The following is a 17173-nucleotide window of genomic DNA, read 5'->3' on the forward strand; positions in this document are numbered from 1 at the left end:
GTTGACTTGCATTTTTGTATTATTCTCCAGTGGAAATACAGGAGTGTGAGGTTCCTACTGGTAGTGCAGGTCTTCCAAGTCAAGGACTTTTTACAATCTGGTCTAAATGTGGAGTTATCTCCTGCCCTGTCCTGCCCTCTCTATAATAATAAAACTCTCCAACAAACGTAAAAAAAACACTAGCATTGCATGAATAAACCTAGTGAAGATATTGTTTAGGCTTAATTTTTGCAAAGATATCAACCAGGACATCAAAATCAAGTATTTTTTACCAATGATTTTTCAGTTGCTATTACAAGCAGATCACTCAGACAAGGATTGGTCATGGAAGTTTGTTAATAGGTGTTAACCAAACTTAAAACAGAAAACAGATACTCATTGCTTGCAGTGGTTACTGGAAGAGTGATGACTACCGTGATGATTTTTAGTAATATATAAGTAAAAGTAATAGCAAGTATCCTTTTAGAGTTGTACCAGCTCAAAAAGAGAATACAAACTACCAGTGGCAGGAGTTTATCTTTTTGTTCCCCTCTGACACAGTAACTTCTTAATTAGTTAAAATGGCACTGGCTATTCTCAGGGTGGGCCCCGTGCAATGGACCTCCAGTAGCCTCTGGTCAGATGAACCAGCATAAGAGAGAAAAGAACCTCAACGGACACAAGCCTGGAGTTAAATGGCCAAGAGCTTCTGAGAAAACAGCATGGGACACAGTAAACACAGATCTCTGTTTTGTGTTGGAAAGGTTATGTGGAATAGTCAAAAAGCTGGATAAATTTGGAGATACCATCTACGGATATGGAAGCGAGAGCTTTGGAGTTGAAAAAAAGAAAGGAGAAAGTACAAACTATTCCTGTAAAGTCTAGATGGCAGCAGGAGATTGAGCACTTAGTAAAGAAAGGAGGTAGCTGAGGAAGCAATGGAGGAGAGCAGAACAAAGTCAGAAGGAAGCACTCAATCTATTAAAAAGGGTCATAAAAGATAAGCTTGCAACATTGCGCAGAGCTGAGCGCCTACGGAAATGCTGCAAAAAGAAGGTGCGTGCGAGAACTAACTTTTATAAAGACTCATTCAAATTTGCAAGGAAGTTATTCACAAGGGAGAAAATGGCACACTAAAAGAAACTAAGTCTGAGCTGGAGAGATATCTCGAGAAAACGCACACAGATTCAAAAAGGCAGGAGCCCAGAATACCAAATGGAGGACAGTGCGCCTAAGTGGAAAGAAGTAGAGCAAGCTGTGAAAAAGGCAAGGGCGTCATCATCACCTGACCTAACGGAGTTCCGTACAGAGTGTACAAGAGTGCCCCTGGTGTTCTACGAATCCTGTGGAAATTGGTGAAAGTAGCATGGGAAAAACAGGCTGTACCAAGAGCATGGTGCCGAGCAGGTGGGGTCTTTATACCCAAAGAAAAAGATTCTATGAGTACGGTCAGTTTCACCCTATTTCCCTGTTAAACGTGGAAGGCAAGATTTTCTTCAGCATTGTTGCTCAGAGATTGTCAGCTTACCTATTGAAGAACTGATTCATTGACACACCAGTACAGAATGCCAGTATTCCAGGTTTCCCAGGATGCTTAGAGCACATCAGTGTGAACTGGCAGCAAATCCAAACAGCTAAAAGGGAGAAGAAGGAGCTCCATGTTACATTCCTGGATTTTGCTAATGCATACGGTTCAGTACCACATGAACTACTTTGGGCAGCATTTGATTTTTTCAGTGTACTGAGGACAATAACAAACTTAGTGAAAGCCTACTTCGGAGATTTGCAATTTTGTTTTTCAACTTCAGAATTCACCACTACATGGCAATGGCTAGAAATTGGAATAATGGCAGGATGCACTATTTCTTCACTGGCTTTTACCATGGCAATGGAAGTCATTATTAGGGTATCAAAATGGGTAGTGGGAGGAGAACGCTTGGCTTCTGGAATGCGACTGCCACCAATTAGAGCAAGTGGTTCTCAAACTGGGGGAGCACTAGACGGTTCAGGTTTTTTTTTATTTTTTAATTTTAAATAAATAAATAAATTACAGTGCACATTAGCCTATACCGTATAATGGGCGGATACTTTATTTGGGCTTTACTGGCTATTTTGATTGGATCGCCAATAATACTTCCACCAATCAGAGGGTTGCATACAGTACTCGTAGCGATCCTGCCCTCTGTCAGACTGGTATACAGAACAGGTTAAAGAAGCGCTGGACAAGAGACATAATGTGTCAGATAGCAACGTGGATGTGAGAATGGCAGTGATGAAGCCAATTTGCTTGAAAACATTAAAAATAGACCAGACATTTCCATCAACTGATTTAAAAAATGTGGAATTGATGATGCGATCAGAAACCCAGAGGCAGTGTAAACTGCGCCTGCTACTGTAGTAGGACTTATTTTTGTTATGTTAAGCATTTTTGTGTATTTTTTATATACAAAGGTTTCATTATGTTTGTGTCAGACTTGTTGAAAGTCTGTAACAAAATGGTTGATTGTTATTGTCGATACGTTGTAGACACGACTATTAACGCAGGCATCGTGCAGGTATCGCAAAGTCCAGAAACAAAACAAAACGTTAAAACGTTTTGCACCGTATAAAACTGAGCTAATTGTGCCAGTGCTTGCTAGTCTATTAACCCGTTTGAAATTATTTTGAAGGAAATAAAAGCTTTTTCGGCTTTATTATTAAAGATTTCACACATGGCAATATACTGCCCTATAATTACTGCATAGTAGTGATTGTTCCACTGTGTTATGTTGATAACTGTGAACTGTGATAAATGCTTATCATAAAAGTTTACTTGTTCTTAAAATTAAGGGCCATATAAGAACAATAAACACTGTAACTGATAGAAGGCCTGCTTTGTTGTTCTCCAAGTTGCTGCAGTTACATTGTAGATGCTATAACGAGCTGCTGTAAATGAGATACTGTTTTAGCAGACATATTTAATTAAATAAACATGTATTTAAATGTTTTTGGAATTAAAAGTATAAATGCAAAACTGTGACTTTTTTTTGTGAACGTGCTGTGAAAAAATCCCCCAATGTAGCAAATCCACCGAATTTAATACCAGCCAAAATTTCCTATTATATGGTATATAACTTAAAACATATCTTTATGCCGACACCTCCACGCATGTCAGAGTTTGTAGGTGGCCTGTGCATCTGACTGGTGCCTTTTAAGCTTGCATATTTTGGATGAAGTTTGCTGCCATCTAGTAATGTATATTGTTTATCAGCTTACTACGTAGTAAGCGTTGGTCACAATCAGTAAACTGTAATTTGCAGTGCTAAGTTTGCTCTTATTACGACTGATCAATTTTTTGTTTACCAGTATATGTACATATGCGTGTGTGTGTGTGTGTGTTGGGGGAGGGGTGGGGGGCATCAAGTACCACAAACAAGAGACCCAAAAAGTTTGAGAACCACTTAATTAGAGCATACATGGATGACATGACAATCATGACTACAGCAGTAGCCTACACTAATCGGTTATTGGGCAAACTAATCAATAATATTGAATGGGCATGAATGCAATTCAAGCCCACTATGTCAATTAAAGGTAAAGTAGTGGATAAGCGGTTCTACATTAACGGTGAGGCAATACCAACAGTGTCTGAGAAGCCTGTGAAAAGTCTTGGTCTTGGAGATGGTATGATGGGGACCTAAAGGACAAGTGGGAGAAGTGAGACATCAAGCAGTGCAAGGGTTGAAGATCATAGACAGCAGCGCTTTACCGGGCAAACTTAAACTATGGTGCTTTCAGTTTCGTCTACTGCCAAGACTTTTGAGGCCACTCACTGTGTATGAGGTTTCCTTGACAACAGTAGAGAAGTTCCATGCTGCCTAAGCAGAGTGGGACTGTATGGTAAAGGGATACTGCAGCTGCCAGTCTCGGCTCTAACCGAGGAGTTTAAGTATGCCAAGGTTTGATTGGAAATGACATTGGTAGAGTCACACAACGAATGTGTGAGGGAGGCAGCACCTGTTAAACTGGAAGAAAGTGGGCGGCAAACGAAGCTGTGGAAGATGCAAGGCTGCCCTTTGTGTCAGTGATATCACGGGGCAAGTACAGTATGGAAGAGGAGGCCTTGGTCTCAGTTCAGCTCCTCCTACATGGCACAAAGCAGCCCCAGCTCAACGGAGGAAGCTGGTAGTCAACAAGGTACAAAAGCAGGAGGAGAGGATGAGGTGCGTAAAGGCAGTTTCCCAGGCCAATCAGGGAGAATGGACGAGATGGGAGAGTGTGGAACATTGCAAGATCGGCTGGTGAGATCTATGGACAAGGTATATGCAGGTATACCCAGTGGAGGTGGGTTGTTGAGGATTTGTGGCACACTCCACAACCCGGTTTCTCAGAGATGTCGGGTTCAGTGGCCAAGAGAATTTATCTAAAGAGGCAGAGAGGAGCAGCAACTGGCTCTGGTCTGGTTGGGGACCTCAAGCATAGTAGAAAGAAAGCAATGTCAGTGGAAAGGAAGGTAAGCAAGCTGGGCTTGGCTGAGTGGGGGATGAAGGGGGGTGATGTTGGGATGCCGGAATCACTGTTGCACCCTCTTAAGGAATTGTGGGCTAGTTGACGAAACATCAATGATGGAAGGTAACCACTTGAAGACCTTAGAGAAGTACCCTACTCAGCTCACTCCAGACGGTTGTCATGCTGATGCGCTGGGGAGACCGCACTGTGGTTGATCCCTGGAGCCAGCATCGCAGCCATTGTGTGTGCTGATGCGCTGGGGAGGCAAAATAAGCTGATCCCTGGAACCAGCATTACACTTCAGCCATCAACACCAGGCAGAAGGATATCTGCATCATCAGATGGAAGGAATGGATCACATTAGTTTACAGTAAAAGAAGCAGGAGTTTGGAGCAGGATGCAGATGGATCACAATCGTTTACAGTAAAAGAAGCTGTCTTAGTTGGTGCTCATCTTGGAGAGTTTTAACACCTACTCTCATGTAATAGAAATCATTGTTTTTTTTTAGTCTTTTCCTTCCATTTTTGACATCCAGATTTTTTTTTTTTTAATTTGGAGGTTTGACAGGTTTAATTTTTTATGGTTTAAAATCGTATAATTATAATAGGCGTTCAGATGTTATGATATTGAGGCTCGACAAAATGCTTGTCAAATGAAAGTCTTGATTACTGGAAAGTAAATGTGCCAATTATCTTTAATTGGCTCATTTGTATAATACAGTGGCTCTCAAAAGTATTCACCCCCCTTGGACTTGTCCACATTTTATTGTGTTACAACATGGAATCAAAATGGATTTAATTAGGAGTTTTTGCCACTGATCAACACAAAAAAATGTCCATAATGTCAAAGTGAAAAATAAAATCTACAAATTGTTCTAAATTAATTGCAAATATAAAACAGAAAATAATTGATTGCATAAGTATTCACCCCCTTTGCTATGACACACCTAAATAAGCTCTAGTGCAACCAATTGTCTTTAGAAGTCACATAATTAGTTGAATGGAGTCCATCTGTGTGCAATTAAGGTGTTTCACATGATTTCAGGTTAAATACACCTGTCTCTGGGAGGCCCGGGTGCTTAACAAAACTGGCCTTTATGGGAGTGGCAAAAAGAAAGCCATTGTTGAAAAAAACTCACATCAAATCTTGGTTAGAGTTTTACAGAAGGCATGTGGGAGACTCTGAGGCCAAGTGGAAGAAGATTCTATGGTCTGATGAGACCAAAATAGAGCTTTTTGGCCTCAACGCTAAGCACTATGTTTGGCGCAAACCTAACACTGCACATCATCCTGAGAACACCATCCCTACCGTGAAGCATGGTGGTGGCAGCATCATGCTATGGGGATGCTTATCTGCGTCAGGGCCTGGAAAGCTTGTGAAGATAAAGGGCAAAATGGATGCTGCAAAGTTCAGAGAAATCCTGGTGGAAAACCTGCTTAAGTCTGCAAGAGACCTGGGACTTGGGAGAAGATTCATCTTCCAGCAGGACAATGACCCCAAACATACAGTCAAAGCCACACTGGAGTGACTTAAAAACAAAAAGGTCAGTCCTGGAGTGGCCCAGTCAAAGCCTGGACCTCAATCCAATTGAGAATATGTGGAAAGAGTTGAAAATTGCTGTTCACCAAAGGTCCCCATCCAACTTGACAGAGTTTGAGCAATTTTGCAAAGAAGAATGGGCAAAAATTGCAGTGTCCAGATGTGCAAAGCTGGTAGAGACTTATCCAAATAGACTCATGGCTGTATTTGCTGCCAAAGGTGCCTCTACCAAATATTGACTCAAGAGGGTGAATACTTATGCAATCAATTATTTTCTGTTTTGTATTTGTAATTAATTTAGAACAATTTGTAGATTTTATTTTTCACTTTGACATTATGGACTTTTTTGTGTTGATCAGTGGCAAAAACTCCTAATTAAATCCATTTTGATTCCATGTTGTAACACAATAAAATGTGGACAAGTCCAAGGGGGGTGAATACTTTTGAGAGCCACTGTATTATACAAATGAGCCAATTAAAGATAATTGGCACATTTACTTTCCAGTAATCAAGACTTTCATTTGATAGATAGATCTTATAATCTAAGCACTTTTACTGTCAAGTTCCCAAAACACATCATAAACACTTGAACATAATTATTAGTAAAACGTACCTTTCTCTTGCTTTTTGTAACACAAGGTACACAACAGCTGCTATCGTTCCTTTTGAATTTCAACAAATGCAAATTGCAGCTTTTGGCAAGAAAAAAGAATGTTTCATTCAACAGCGTTACATTGTCAGGCTAGTCGCTGCACTTTCGATGTCCTGAAGCATGAAGCACTTTTCTTTAAGCCTTTTAACTTCTCACAGAAACTGCCATTTAGGAGCCCCCCTGGCGAGCGTGGCAGGGGCGATCAAGCCCCCCCCCCCCCGTGATGCTACCGTCACAGTACATAAAAATACAATTTGGTAAGTTACATTCTCCTCCTCCAGCGTTAACATTGTATTTGTCAAATTAACTTGATTCAATACTTATCTATAGGAGTATAACCAGAGATCAATATACATCATGAATGCTGTAGAATAGCAGGTCGTTTTTATACCTACTAGCCTGGTCCAGGGTACAAAAGGTCCTTTTTATACTTTCAAAGGTGGATTGGGTTAACTTGCTGATAACCATTGATTTAAGGAAGCTAGGCTGGACAGGCTAATACACGTGCAATATCACTTACTGCTGCAAACTTAAGCAGTGAAGATCACACAAATGCATCAAAGCATGTCAACGCATAGTTAATATGTAGTGTAGATAATATTTAGATAAGGTTACCCAAGTCTTATACTTGTAAAGCCATTCCTTCCCAAGTTACAGTAGCTGAAAGATTGCATAGCTTTAGCACCTGTCCTCTAGTTATTTTAGAACAATGATGTCCCTCCTCCCCAGAATCCCCAAGAGCACCATCAGCTGACCCCGTGATCTTTAAATGAAGAATGACTATAGTCCCAGGGGGAAAAACAGATTTTATAAAGACAGGCTGAGGGATTACTCTAAAACATATTTGTTAGCAAAGTGTTTAAATATCCTCAAAAAGAAGTCAAAGTTAATCATAGTTGTGCTTTCATGCACAAGAGAGACCAGGACCAGATGAAGTTGGAGTGAAGACAGAAGATAGGAATCAGAATGGCGAGTGTATGGGATGGGTTAGCAAGCCATGTTGTTGCTGTAGTCATTGGGATCCTTCAGTAACAGACTAGACAAAGCTCTGGGATCAATCTATTAGGAACCTGATGAGCATTGTTTGTAATTTTCGTTATGTGAAGTATTACCATGATAGTTCTGTTTGTCACCAATTAATACTTAATTTTAAAAGATAGCACTGAAAACTGAACCCAGCACACACACACTCACAATTAAAAAAGGAAATAAGTACATCAACTTTTTAAAGGAAACTGTCTTTATTAAGTAACTTTTAATATCAGAAAAATAAAACTCTTAGAATTCTCTTTACAGCAAATATATAATAATATCAGTGCTTTGGCCACACAAGTTAAAGGCCCTTTATCATAAAATATATGTTTTTTTAAACTTTACTCAATATATTGAATTTATAATCCCTATGACTTCCCTACATATACATAACAAAAGTGTAGTAAAATTAGTAAAACTAATTGGTACAGTATGTCATTCTTAGTTTGTAGTTTACAGAAATAGTACACACACGTAATGGGTTAATTCCTTGGCTTTTTAGTTGCAGTGTACGATGCAATACAATACAAAACACATGCTTTGAGAACATCCGTTCATAACTACAAGACGGCAGCTAAGTTTAAGATTCAATACTGACTATACTACAAGCAGTTAGCTTTAAAAGGTATGCATCACACCTTAATACGCCATCAAGGCATTTCTCATAATGAAAAAATAAAAACTTATTTGTAAACCTTTTTTCATTTTATTTATATATATATATATTATATATATATATATATATATATATATATATATATATATATATATATATATATATATATATATATATATATATATATATATATAATACATTTAACTATGTAATATCTATATTTACCAGTTTAATACATGCAAAAAAAAGTCAATGTTAACCTTGATCAGTGAATCACAACCAATTAAGTGTTTTTTTTTTTTGGGGGGGTTTGGAAAGAATTGCTGTTGAACAATTATTGCAGGAAAGTCCATTGGGCTCCTAAGTAAGTTTGTCCGATGTGGTTACAAACTGTAACTGGCTGAGGATTGTACTAACAGGAGAGCAGTGTCTGGACTAGCTGCACGCACAGCCAATCAGAAAACTAGTTTTAACCACCAGCCTCCTCTTCTCTTCCAGGACAGACTGCAAACCATCACAGAGAAATAAGCTCCCCTGGTGTGCTACATGAAGATTGGCAACACTGCTACTTAAACTTTAAAACAAAGCTGGGACTTGGAAAAACAGCCTGTCAAAACTTCACCTGCAACTCAAAACCACTGATGCATTATACTACAGGAAAGGGGGAGAAGGTGGGGGAGGCATCAGCTAAAATACTCATTCACATTTTCAAAATTCACATTTTCAAAAAATATATATGCAAGAAAACAGACTGTGATTGAGAGCCTAATTGTGACAACAGCTTCGGTGTTTTGTTGTTTGTTGTTTTTTAAAAAGGGGAGGCTGGGGGGTGATCTCTTTTCAGGGAGCTTTGCACACAAACATCATAAGAAAAGGGAGGAAAACAAGACTCTCCAGAATTCAAACCACTTATTCTAAAAGAAAATGTAATATTAAATGGAATGTTTGAACAGCCTCATTAAATCAACCAAAGTTTGCACAAATGCCTTTGTGTGATGGACCAGTGGACTTCCCCATGTTTAAAAGCTCTGGTTGGGTGTACTTGAACAATCAAGGTTAAAACAGACTGATTTCTTGATCCTTTGATCTTACACTGACTGTCCAAAGGACGCTCCCAAGTTTCTTCTGTAAAACATTAATACCTTCACTCTAAATGGACTGATCTGTAGTAACGGTTATCCTCGCTCCACTGTAAACCCCCTTCCCAAGCAAACATGAATTCTTTAAAACAGAAATATTGTTAACAGCGGAATTAGGCACAAGTTGTTGTAAACTGCAAAAAAGGTTACATAGCATGGCAGTACTGTTAAGAGGTGTGGCTTTATTTTTGGAGTAGAGTTCCAACCCAGACCAACTACTAATGGTCTGCAGATTATATACCATAGGGTTTTAAAATCGGATACATAAGCGCATGACCTTTTTTTTATGTGTATATATATATATATAATATATATATATATATATATATATATATATATATATATATATATATATATATATATATATATATATATATATATATATAAAATAAGCGCCACTTTCTCCCTTTTACAATTGGCATCCCTGGAAGAGGCTGGGGGCCAATAGAACATGTAGTTTATTCTCAATTTAGCAGCTATTCAGGGAAAAAAAAAAAAGTACAAATTTATATTACAGGGTGTTTCAAAAGCCCTGACCCACTGCAGTGTATACTGTGCCATCGTGGTACATTATAGTCTCACCTGCAACAGGACAAAAGAAACAAAACTATTATGGTACAGTGCTTTTGAAACACCCTGTGTATGCATGCTATATGACCAACAACTTAAGCCTAATCCTAACCTTTTTTTTTTTGCCTAATGATTAAGTCAAAAAATAAAAATGCAAAACACAAGACGGTACCAACAGATTCCATATGCTCGCCCCATCACCCACTCAAATGCCTCTGTATCCATCAATCTTGCTCACAAACTAACTCACTGGGATTTCACATGCTTAAGATCCTGATGGCCTGCGTGACAGGGGCCTGGCACACTGGGCACAAAGGCTCTCTGTTCTCACAGATGCGGTTGGCACACTCCATGCAGAACAAGTTGTGGCCACAGGGCACTAGAGCAGCAATCACTTCGCTCTCGAAGCACCTGATGCAGTCCCGTTTGCCCTGACACAGCCCTGCTGAGCTGGCAGAGTCGGGGGGCGAGCTGGAGGTGGAGCTCTCACTGGAGGAGGAGAAGGCCTGGATGTACATCCGGTGGTGCTCCTGGCTGTCAGAGAAGGTGGGCGAGAGGCGTGGGGTGCTGGGTTGGCTATCCCGCTGTTGGTTTTTCCCTTCAAGCCCTAAGACGGGGTTCCCGTGCTCAAAGGGGCTCCAGATGACCTGCTGCTGCGGTGGAGGAGGTGGCGCTGTCAAGGAATCAAAGCCAGGAGACTCCACTCCTCCCAGGTCTTCAGAGCCCAGGGGCAGCAAGGACTCCCCAAACCAGAAGCTGCTGCCAGCGTTGAAGGGGCTGGTGGGACTGAAGTCTGCCATGCGGCTGCCCCCAAAGTAGGAATCGGTGGAGCCGCTCCCCAGGGAGCTGGAGCTGTCGTTGCGGTAGTTGGAGATCATGCGGGTGCCACTGGGTCCTCCACCTGACGGGGCACGGTTGTTCAGCCAAGCTCCACCACCACCAGGCCCCCCCTCGAAGCCAACATCAGTGCCATTATAGTGGAAGTCGTTCTCCTCCCCAGTCATCTCGACATAACTGCCGGTTCGCATGGCAATGTGCGCCTCAATCTCCTCACGTGCCCGGTCCACATTCTCTGGCATGCCCGTCACCTCGAACACTGGCTCCTTGTCTCGGCTGGGGGTCACGATATAGGTGTGCGTCTGCTGTTGGATACGCTTGATCGTGGCACCTTTGGGACCCACCACCAAGCCCACGACCCGATAAGGCACACGCACCTGGATGGTGTTCTGGCCAGGCAGGTTGGGGGCACCGGGGAGTCCTCCGGTCAATGGGCCCATCTTGTTGCGAGATGCTCGGATCATAGAGAAATGCTCCGCTGCGGACAAGATCTCCCTCTTAGCCATGGCAACATCCTCTTTCCTCCCTGTCACCACAAAGACTGGCTCATCCCCTCGCACCGGTGTCTTGATGTACGTGTTGGTCTTGGCCCGCAACGCCTTGATTTTACAACCTAGGGAAGAGAGCAGAGTGGTGAATTCTGCTGAAATGCCATCACAAGGGAGATAAATATTTAAAGGGCTCTTCAGGCCCCCTAAAGAAATTAGCAATAAGATATAATTTAAAACAGAATGTAGTTCCCATTAAAGTTTTACATTAATTTTTTTTCTTTTTAAACAGGATGGCAGAATGTTCTGTTATTATTATTATTATTATTTATTTCTTAGCAGACGCCCTTATCCAGGGCGACTTACAATTGTTACAAGATATCAAATTTTTTTTTTTTTTACATACAATTACCCATTTATACAGTTGGGTTTTTACTGGAGCAATCTAGGTAAAGTACCTTGCTCAAGGGTACAGCAGCAGTGTCCCCAACCGGGAATTGAACCCACAACCCTCCAGTCAAGAGTCCAGAGCCCTAACCACTACTCCACACTGCTGTTGAAATATTAAGTGAATAGCATATGCTGTTACTCAAGTTATATTCAAGCCCTTTTGAAGCTTTCAAAGCTGGGTCATGACAAAGTCGGTCACCTGCAAAACCAAAAGACAACTCACCCTTTAAAGAATATCTATACATCACCAGCATTTGCACTAAATAAAATGCTAAACCTGATGTCAGTACAGTGAATGTATGTCAGCACAGGTATTTGGATTACCTTTTTGTAATAGAGATTCAAGATTAGGCAAGCTGTTCTGAGGATATAGCCCAAGCCCAGTGGAATGGTCATTCCAAGTTTCATTATAACTGGGTGAAGAGTTTCATAACCAAGGGCCCAATAGATTGAAGGTGCATTTTAAATACCATGGTTATACAATAACAAAGCTGACTATTACAGGAGACTTTACAATATGGTCACACAAATTGGTGAAGTTGGTTATTGCCTATAAACCCATGTTTTAAAGTACATGCAGCATAATAATAATAATACTGTAGGTTAGTAGCAGGCGCACTGTATGGGCGATTGTGGCAAGCATTTTAAAAAGAGCGGGATGGGGGCTACCTTTGCAAAAGTAAACAAGACTTCAAAACCGTGGAAGAATGTAGGAGACGCAAACACACATGTGATCATTTTTTGGCTGAAATTCAAGAGACAGTGGGACAAAAAAATAAACACACACAGTACTTGCCGTACGTTGGCCAAACATTATAAAAAGTTGAAGCATTTTTCAAAACTAGCACCATGTTTTGATAGTATGAAACCTGCTCTATATAGTTACATTTATATCTGTAGTTTCAGGTAAATGTCCTTTGGTAAGAACTTATGTGAACAACCCCATAGTTTCGGTTACACAGGCTTGTTTATTAAGAATGCAAGTCACGTATTGTGAGTGTAAAGCTTCTTTCCAAGCGTAGATAATGTGCGATTTGTAAATATGACCAACAATGTTCTGCTTTTTCACATAAGCAAGCGATTCGGAAAGCATTCGACTTGTTCTACCGTAATACTAGTAACCCACACATTGTCTATTCCTAGCCAACCCAGACAGTTCAACGATCGATTTTAAAACAGCCTGTGCGTGTCAAAATCAGACAGGACACTACATGCAGTGTACACACTTTGGATTAACACATTCTGAAACAAACTTAAATCGCTCGAATCATGTATTACCCCGCCTCAAAAACAACAAAATACCAGCCCAGGTATACTTGTTTAGAAAAAGGTGAACCCCGTTTATTCTGACCACGAAAAAGAAATTTGAAACATGCAGTTCACAAATGTAGAACATAATTACTATTGCCATGAAATGCTATTTAAATTGTGTGCATTTTTTTAAATGTATTTTTTTTTTAATGCAAGTGACCCGTTTCAGCGGTTTACAAATAAATGCCGGGTTGCAGATATTGTTTTAATAACGCAGGTCATACTCTGCTGCAGGACTCACCCTGTCTGCCAACTATCTCTGCTACGTGCTCGGAGGTCGGCACCTCCACACACTCCGTGGTATTGACGCTCTTCCTCCGCATGACAGAAGGATGATCGCCCTCGAAACCATGCTCTCCGTAACCCGGCGGAAGTATCATTATCATCCCGGGGACCTGCTGCTGCTGGGGATCCTCCACGCCGCCGGTGTACAGCATGATCGTCTCTGGGGCCTCCAACCCGGGCAGCATAACAGAGCCCAAACATGGTATCTGGGCCTGTGTGAGGAGCGTGTTTGATTCTGTCTCGTCTAATTCCTCCACTTCTAGTTCTACTTCCTCGTCCTGCTGCTGATGTCGCGACTGCGGCTGCAGGTCCAGCACGGTCCCGAGCAAACTGAACTGGGCCGCCTGGTGATGTTGATGTACCGCAGCGATCGGGGCTTCCTGCGGGCCGTGCTCATCGAGGCCCAAGTCTTCAAGCCTTTCTACTAGCGGCGGGAGCTCAGGCTCCGTCTCCTCGGTAACCAGTAATGATGTGCTACTGGTCATTGTTAAACTATTTTCAAAAGAAAGTATTTAAATAGATTAAAAATAAATGCTAAAATAAAAAATAAAAATATTTACAGATGTGGTTACTAAAAATACAAAAAAAGCGCCCGCGCCGGTTGAAATGGAAATCAATGTGTCCCGGAAGGCTTTTTTTATAGTTTCTTTTGTTTCCTCGCCCAGCCGCAAGCTGCTACGCCCCGGTTTGAACTGCTGATTACTTTCATTGGCTCTTTGAGTGACTAGTCCCGGAATTTGGCTAGAATTGATTGGAGTGTCTCAAGTAAATGATAGTCAGTCGCGCGTCGTGATAGGCTTCTGAGATCACCAATTAACCTTTTAGAAACGCCCCTCACTTTGGAGAAAAGAATCGAGAACCGAGTTGCTGCATGAGCTCACAATCCCAGAATGGTCGTTGTGGGAAGTCTATGTTTGTTGGTGTTTCATGAATCAGCACTGCGCTTATTCACTACTGCTTTTAGGACGGCGTGCTCTTGCATATGTAGCCCTTTTCAATCAAGAATAAACCAAGCGAGTGCTGGAAACTGCTGAGGTGCAGTGTGCTTTATCTTTATGATGTTTGTGTAATATTCAAAAAGAAATGGACATCTGTATAGCATAGTTTCTTATAAATATGAATGCATATGTGCATAAGAAAAGCGGCAATCTAAAATTCTCAATTTATTAAGAAAAAAAAATCAATACTGGATTAAAAAACTGCACAATCCTTACAAAATACTGGGGATCACTTAAAAAAAAATAAAGGAATTATCCAGGTTTTTAAAGCAGTGCTAACTAAAGCTTTAAAATCAACCCCCCCCCCCCCCCCCCCCTTTATTGTGATGAATATATTGGATATGCAGCTATTTTTTAAATACATCATGATGGGTAAACAGCTACATCCTGGAACCTGTGCTGCTGGGGTGAGCTTGAACTACAACAGAATAATGTAATGAGGCATCAGGAAGCAGAAACAGCCTTTTAATCTGTAATGTTGTATTTGAAACCTCACACATTAAACAAAGTATAATAAACAAGCAAAGTACCAAATATTGTCAACACAAGAAAAGGGAGAGCCATTGGTGATACTAATGCAATTAGATATAAGTAATTTGATGCTCACTTGCATGCGCCCTATCCAAGAGGGATTAAATGTTGATTATCTCTAGAAAAAACAAAAAAAAAGTCTTGGTAAAAATTGCACCTGTGGTTGGATTTTGGCAGCAGCAGCAGCACTGGTCACTCATTTGTTGAGGTGCTATGTGTTAGCATTCCGGACTAAAGCTGGCTTAAGGCCCAGATAGCTGTAAGTGGGAGCTGTAACTGACAAAAAGCTTTAGAGCACAAGTGCACAGTTCTGGTCCTTGTCAGGTTTCAGAGGTTATAAATTAAATACTTAACTGATTAATACCTGAATATAGGGGAATGGCTGTAACACATATCTAGCTAAAGCAGTAGCCCTCTCTATCACCACTGTTTAGAGCTGGTGACACACAGCTGCCTGGTCCATTTTATTAGAAATGTTCTGATTCCCAGCCCTGTGTCACTGTACCTCTAGAACTCTCTCACAAATACATTACATACACATTCCCCCCTAAAAAATAAATAAATAAATAAACATCCAATTAGTAAACCGAGTACAAATGCAATTTGTCTTAAGCTAAATTAGTTTTGTTGCATTGGAAAGAGTAGAGAAATCCATAGAGGTATTTTGGTTTATGTATTATATCCATGTTACGTCACTGCTTTTCCCACTGGCTAGTAAGTTAATTGGACTGGGCTCTTGGATTTCTGGATGTACTGGTTAGATGGCTTTAGCAGCCCGTAATATCAAGTAAACAAAAAGTTCACCCTCTTGTTGATTCATATTAAGTTTTGAATAGACTTTTATTTAGAGATCCTTAAAAATAGTAAAAAAATCTACGTACTCATCCTTAATAATAGTAAACAAATCTATGTATTCAATGAAGCCCGCAGGTTTTTGTTCACGTTGGTCACAGCTGTGAAATCCCAAAGCAGTGTAGAAAAGCCAAGGTAGAAATTGTAACAAGTGTGCTAGACAAGAACATAAGAACATAAGAACGTTTACAAATGAGAGAAGGCCATTCAGCCCATCTTGCTCGTTTGGTTGTTAGTAGCTTATTGATCCCAGAATCTCATCAAGCAGCTTCTTGAAGGATCCCAGGGTGTCAGCTTCAACAACATCACTGGGTAGTTGGTTCCAGATCCTCACAATTCTCTCTGTAAAAAAGTGCCACCTATTTTCTGTTTTGAATGCCCCTTTATCTAATCTCCATTTGTGACCCCTGGTCCTTGTTTCTATTTTCAGGTCGAAAAAGTCCCCTGAGTCGACATTGTCAATACCTTTTAGAATTTTGAATGTTTGAATCAGATCACTGTCATATTTTCAGAGTCCCTGTAGAAATCTGCAGTTTTGCTACTTTGCTTATAAAACTTGGTATGCTAATTATGTGGTGCACCACTGTTAAAACACAGCAAAGCTTATCAAGCATGGTGCTAACATGATAAAGCAAAAACGAGAGCTATTGGAAATGCACTAAAGTATAGTATATGCAAAGTATGCTAAACAGATGATAACATGTGCCTTTATCAGCATTGCAATGCTATTCAATTACTTGTTCATCCAGCTCCACCTAGTTTGTAATATATGAGAAAGAGTAAAGAAAAGATCATGATCATATCAGGAGACGAAAAAACACTGTTTGTTAATAAATTCAACAAGTCAAGAACACAAACTTTATTGGGAATACCCTTTATATTGTAATATTGAGTTTCAGTTGCTATAAATAATTCAAATGGAGTGGATGTGCTTCTGTTTTGGACTGAAAAAGGTTAGAATACTGAACTGTTTACCAGTTTCAGAAGTCCAGGGATCACATTAGAGAGCCTTAAGCCTCTTTCACACTGGCATGCTCTACCCGGGTCGGACCCTGCTGTAATCTAGCTCTTGGTGTGTCTCAATCAACAAAAATATGGCCAAACAGAATAAATTGAAATGTTCCTTGTGGAAGTGAAACTTTCACAGAGGTGTGGCTGTTTGTTATTTCGTCGGCTTACGAAAGACCCGAGTCAGTGCGTGTCGACATGGGTCAACCTAGGTACGACCCCGGTACGTGGTTTCACACTACATGGGATTGTGACCCGGGTAGGAGTGCCAGTGTGAAGGAGGCTTTATTTACCTCACTTACTACAGATGGTCATAAGGTCTCAATATGTCACTTTGGATGGGATTCACTGTGTGCCTCTCTATTTCTGTTGACTGGAGCTCATTTTTAATTTTTAAG

At 40.6% G+C, this 17173-nt stretch overlaps 1 protein-coding gene across 1 annotated transcript; it reads right to left on the reverse strand.

Annotated features, from left to right (window-relative positions):
- Positions 1–8574: 8574 nt before the first annotated feature.
- On the reverse strand, positions 8575–14127 carry LOC117408364 (RNA-binding E3 ubiquitin-protein ligase MEX3C-like). The gene is made up of 2 exons (XM_034013300.3): positions 13343–14127; positions 8575–11465 (listed from the first exon to the last, which is right to left on the reverse strand). The coding sequence occupies exons 1-2, from the start codon at positions 13869–13871 to the stop codon at positions 10273–10275; spliced, it is 1722 nt and encodes a 573-aa protein (XP_033869191.3). The 5' UTR covers positions 13872–14127; the 3' UTR covers positions 8575–10272.
- Between the last annotated feature and the right edge of the window lie 3046 nt (positions 14128–17173).

The sequence above is a fragment of the Acipenser ruthenus genome, chromosome 2, assembly GCF_902713425.1.
Source record: "Acipenser ruthenus chromosome 2, fAciRut3.2 maternal haplotype, whole genome shotgun sequence".
In the NCBI taxonomy this organism is placed as follows: domain Eukaryota; kingdom Metazoa; phylum Chordata; class Actinopteri; order Acipenseriformes; family Acipenseridae; genus Acipenser; species Acipenser ruthenus.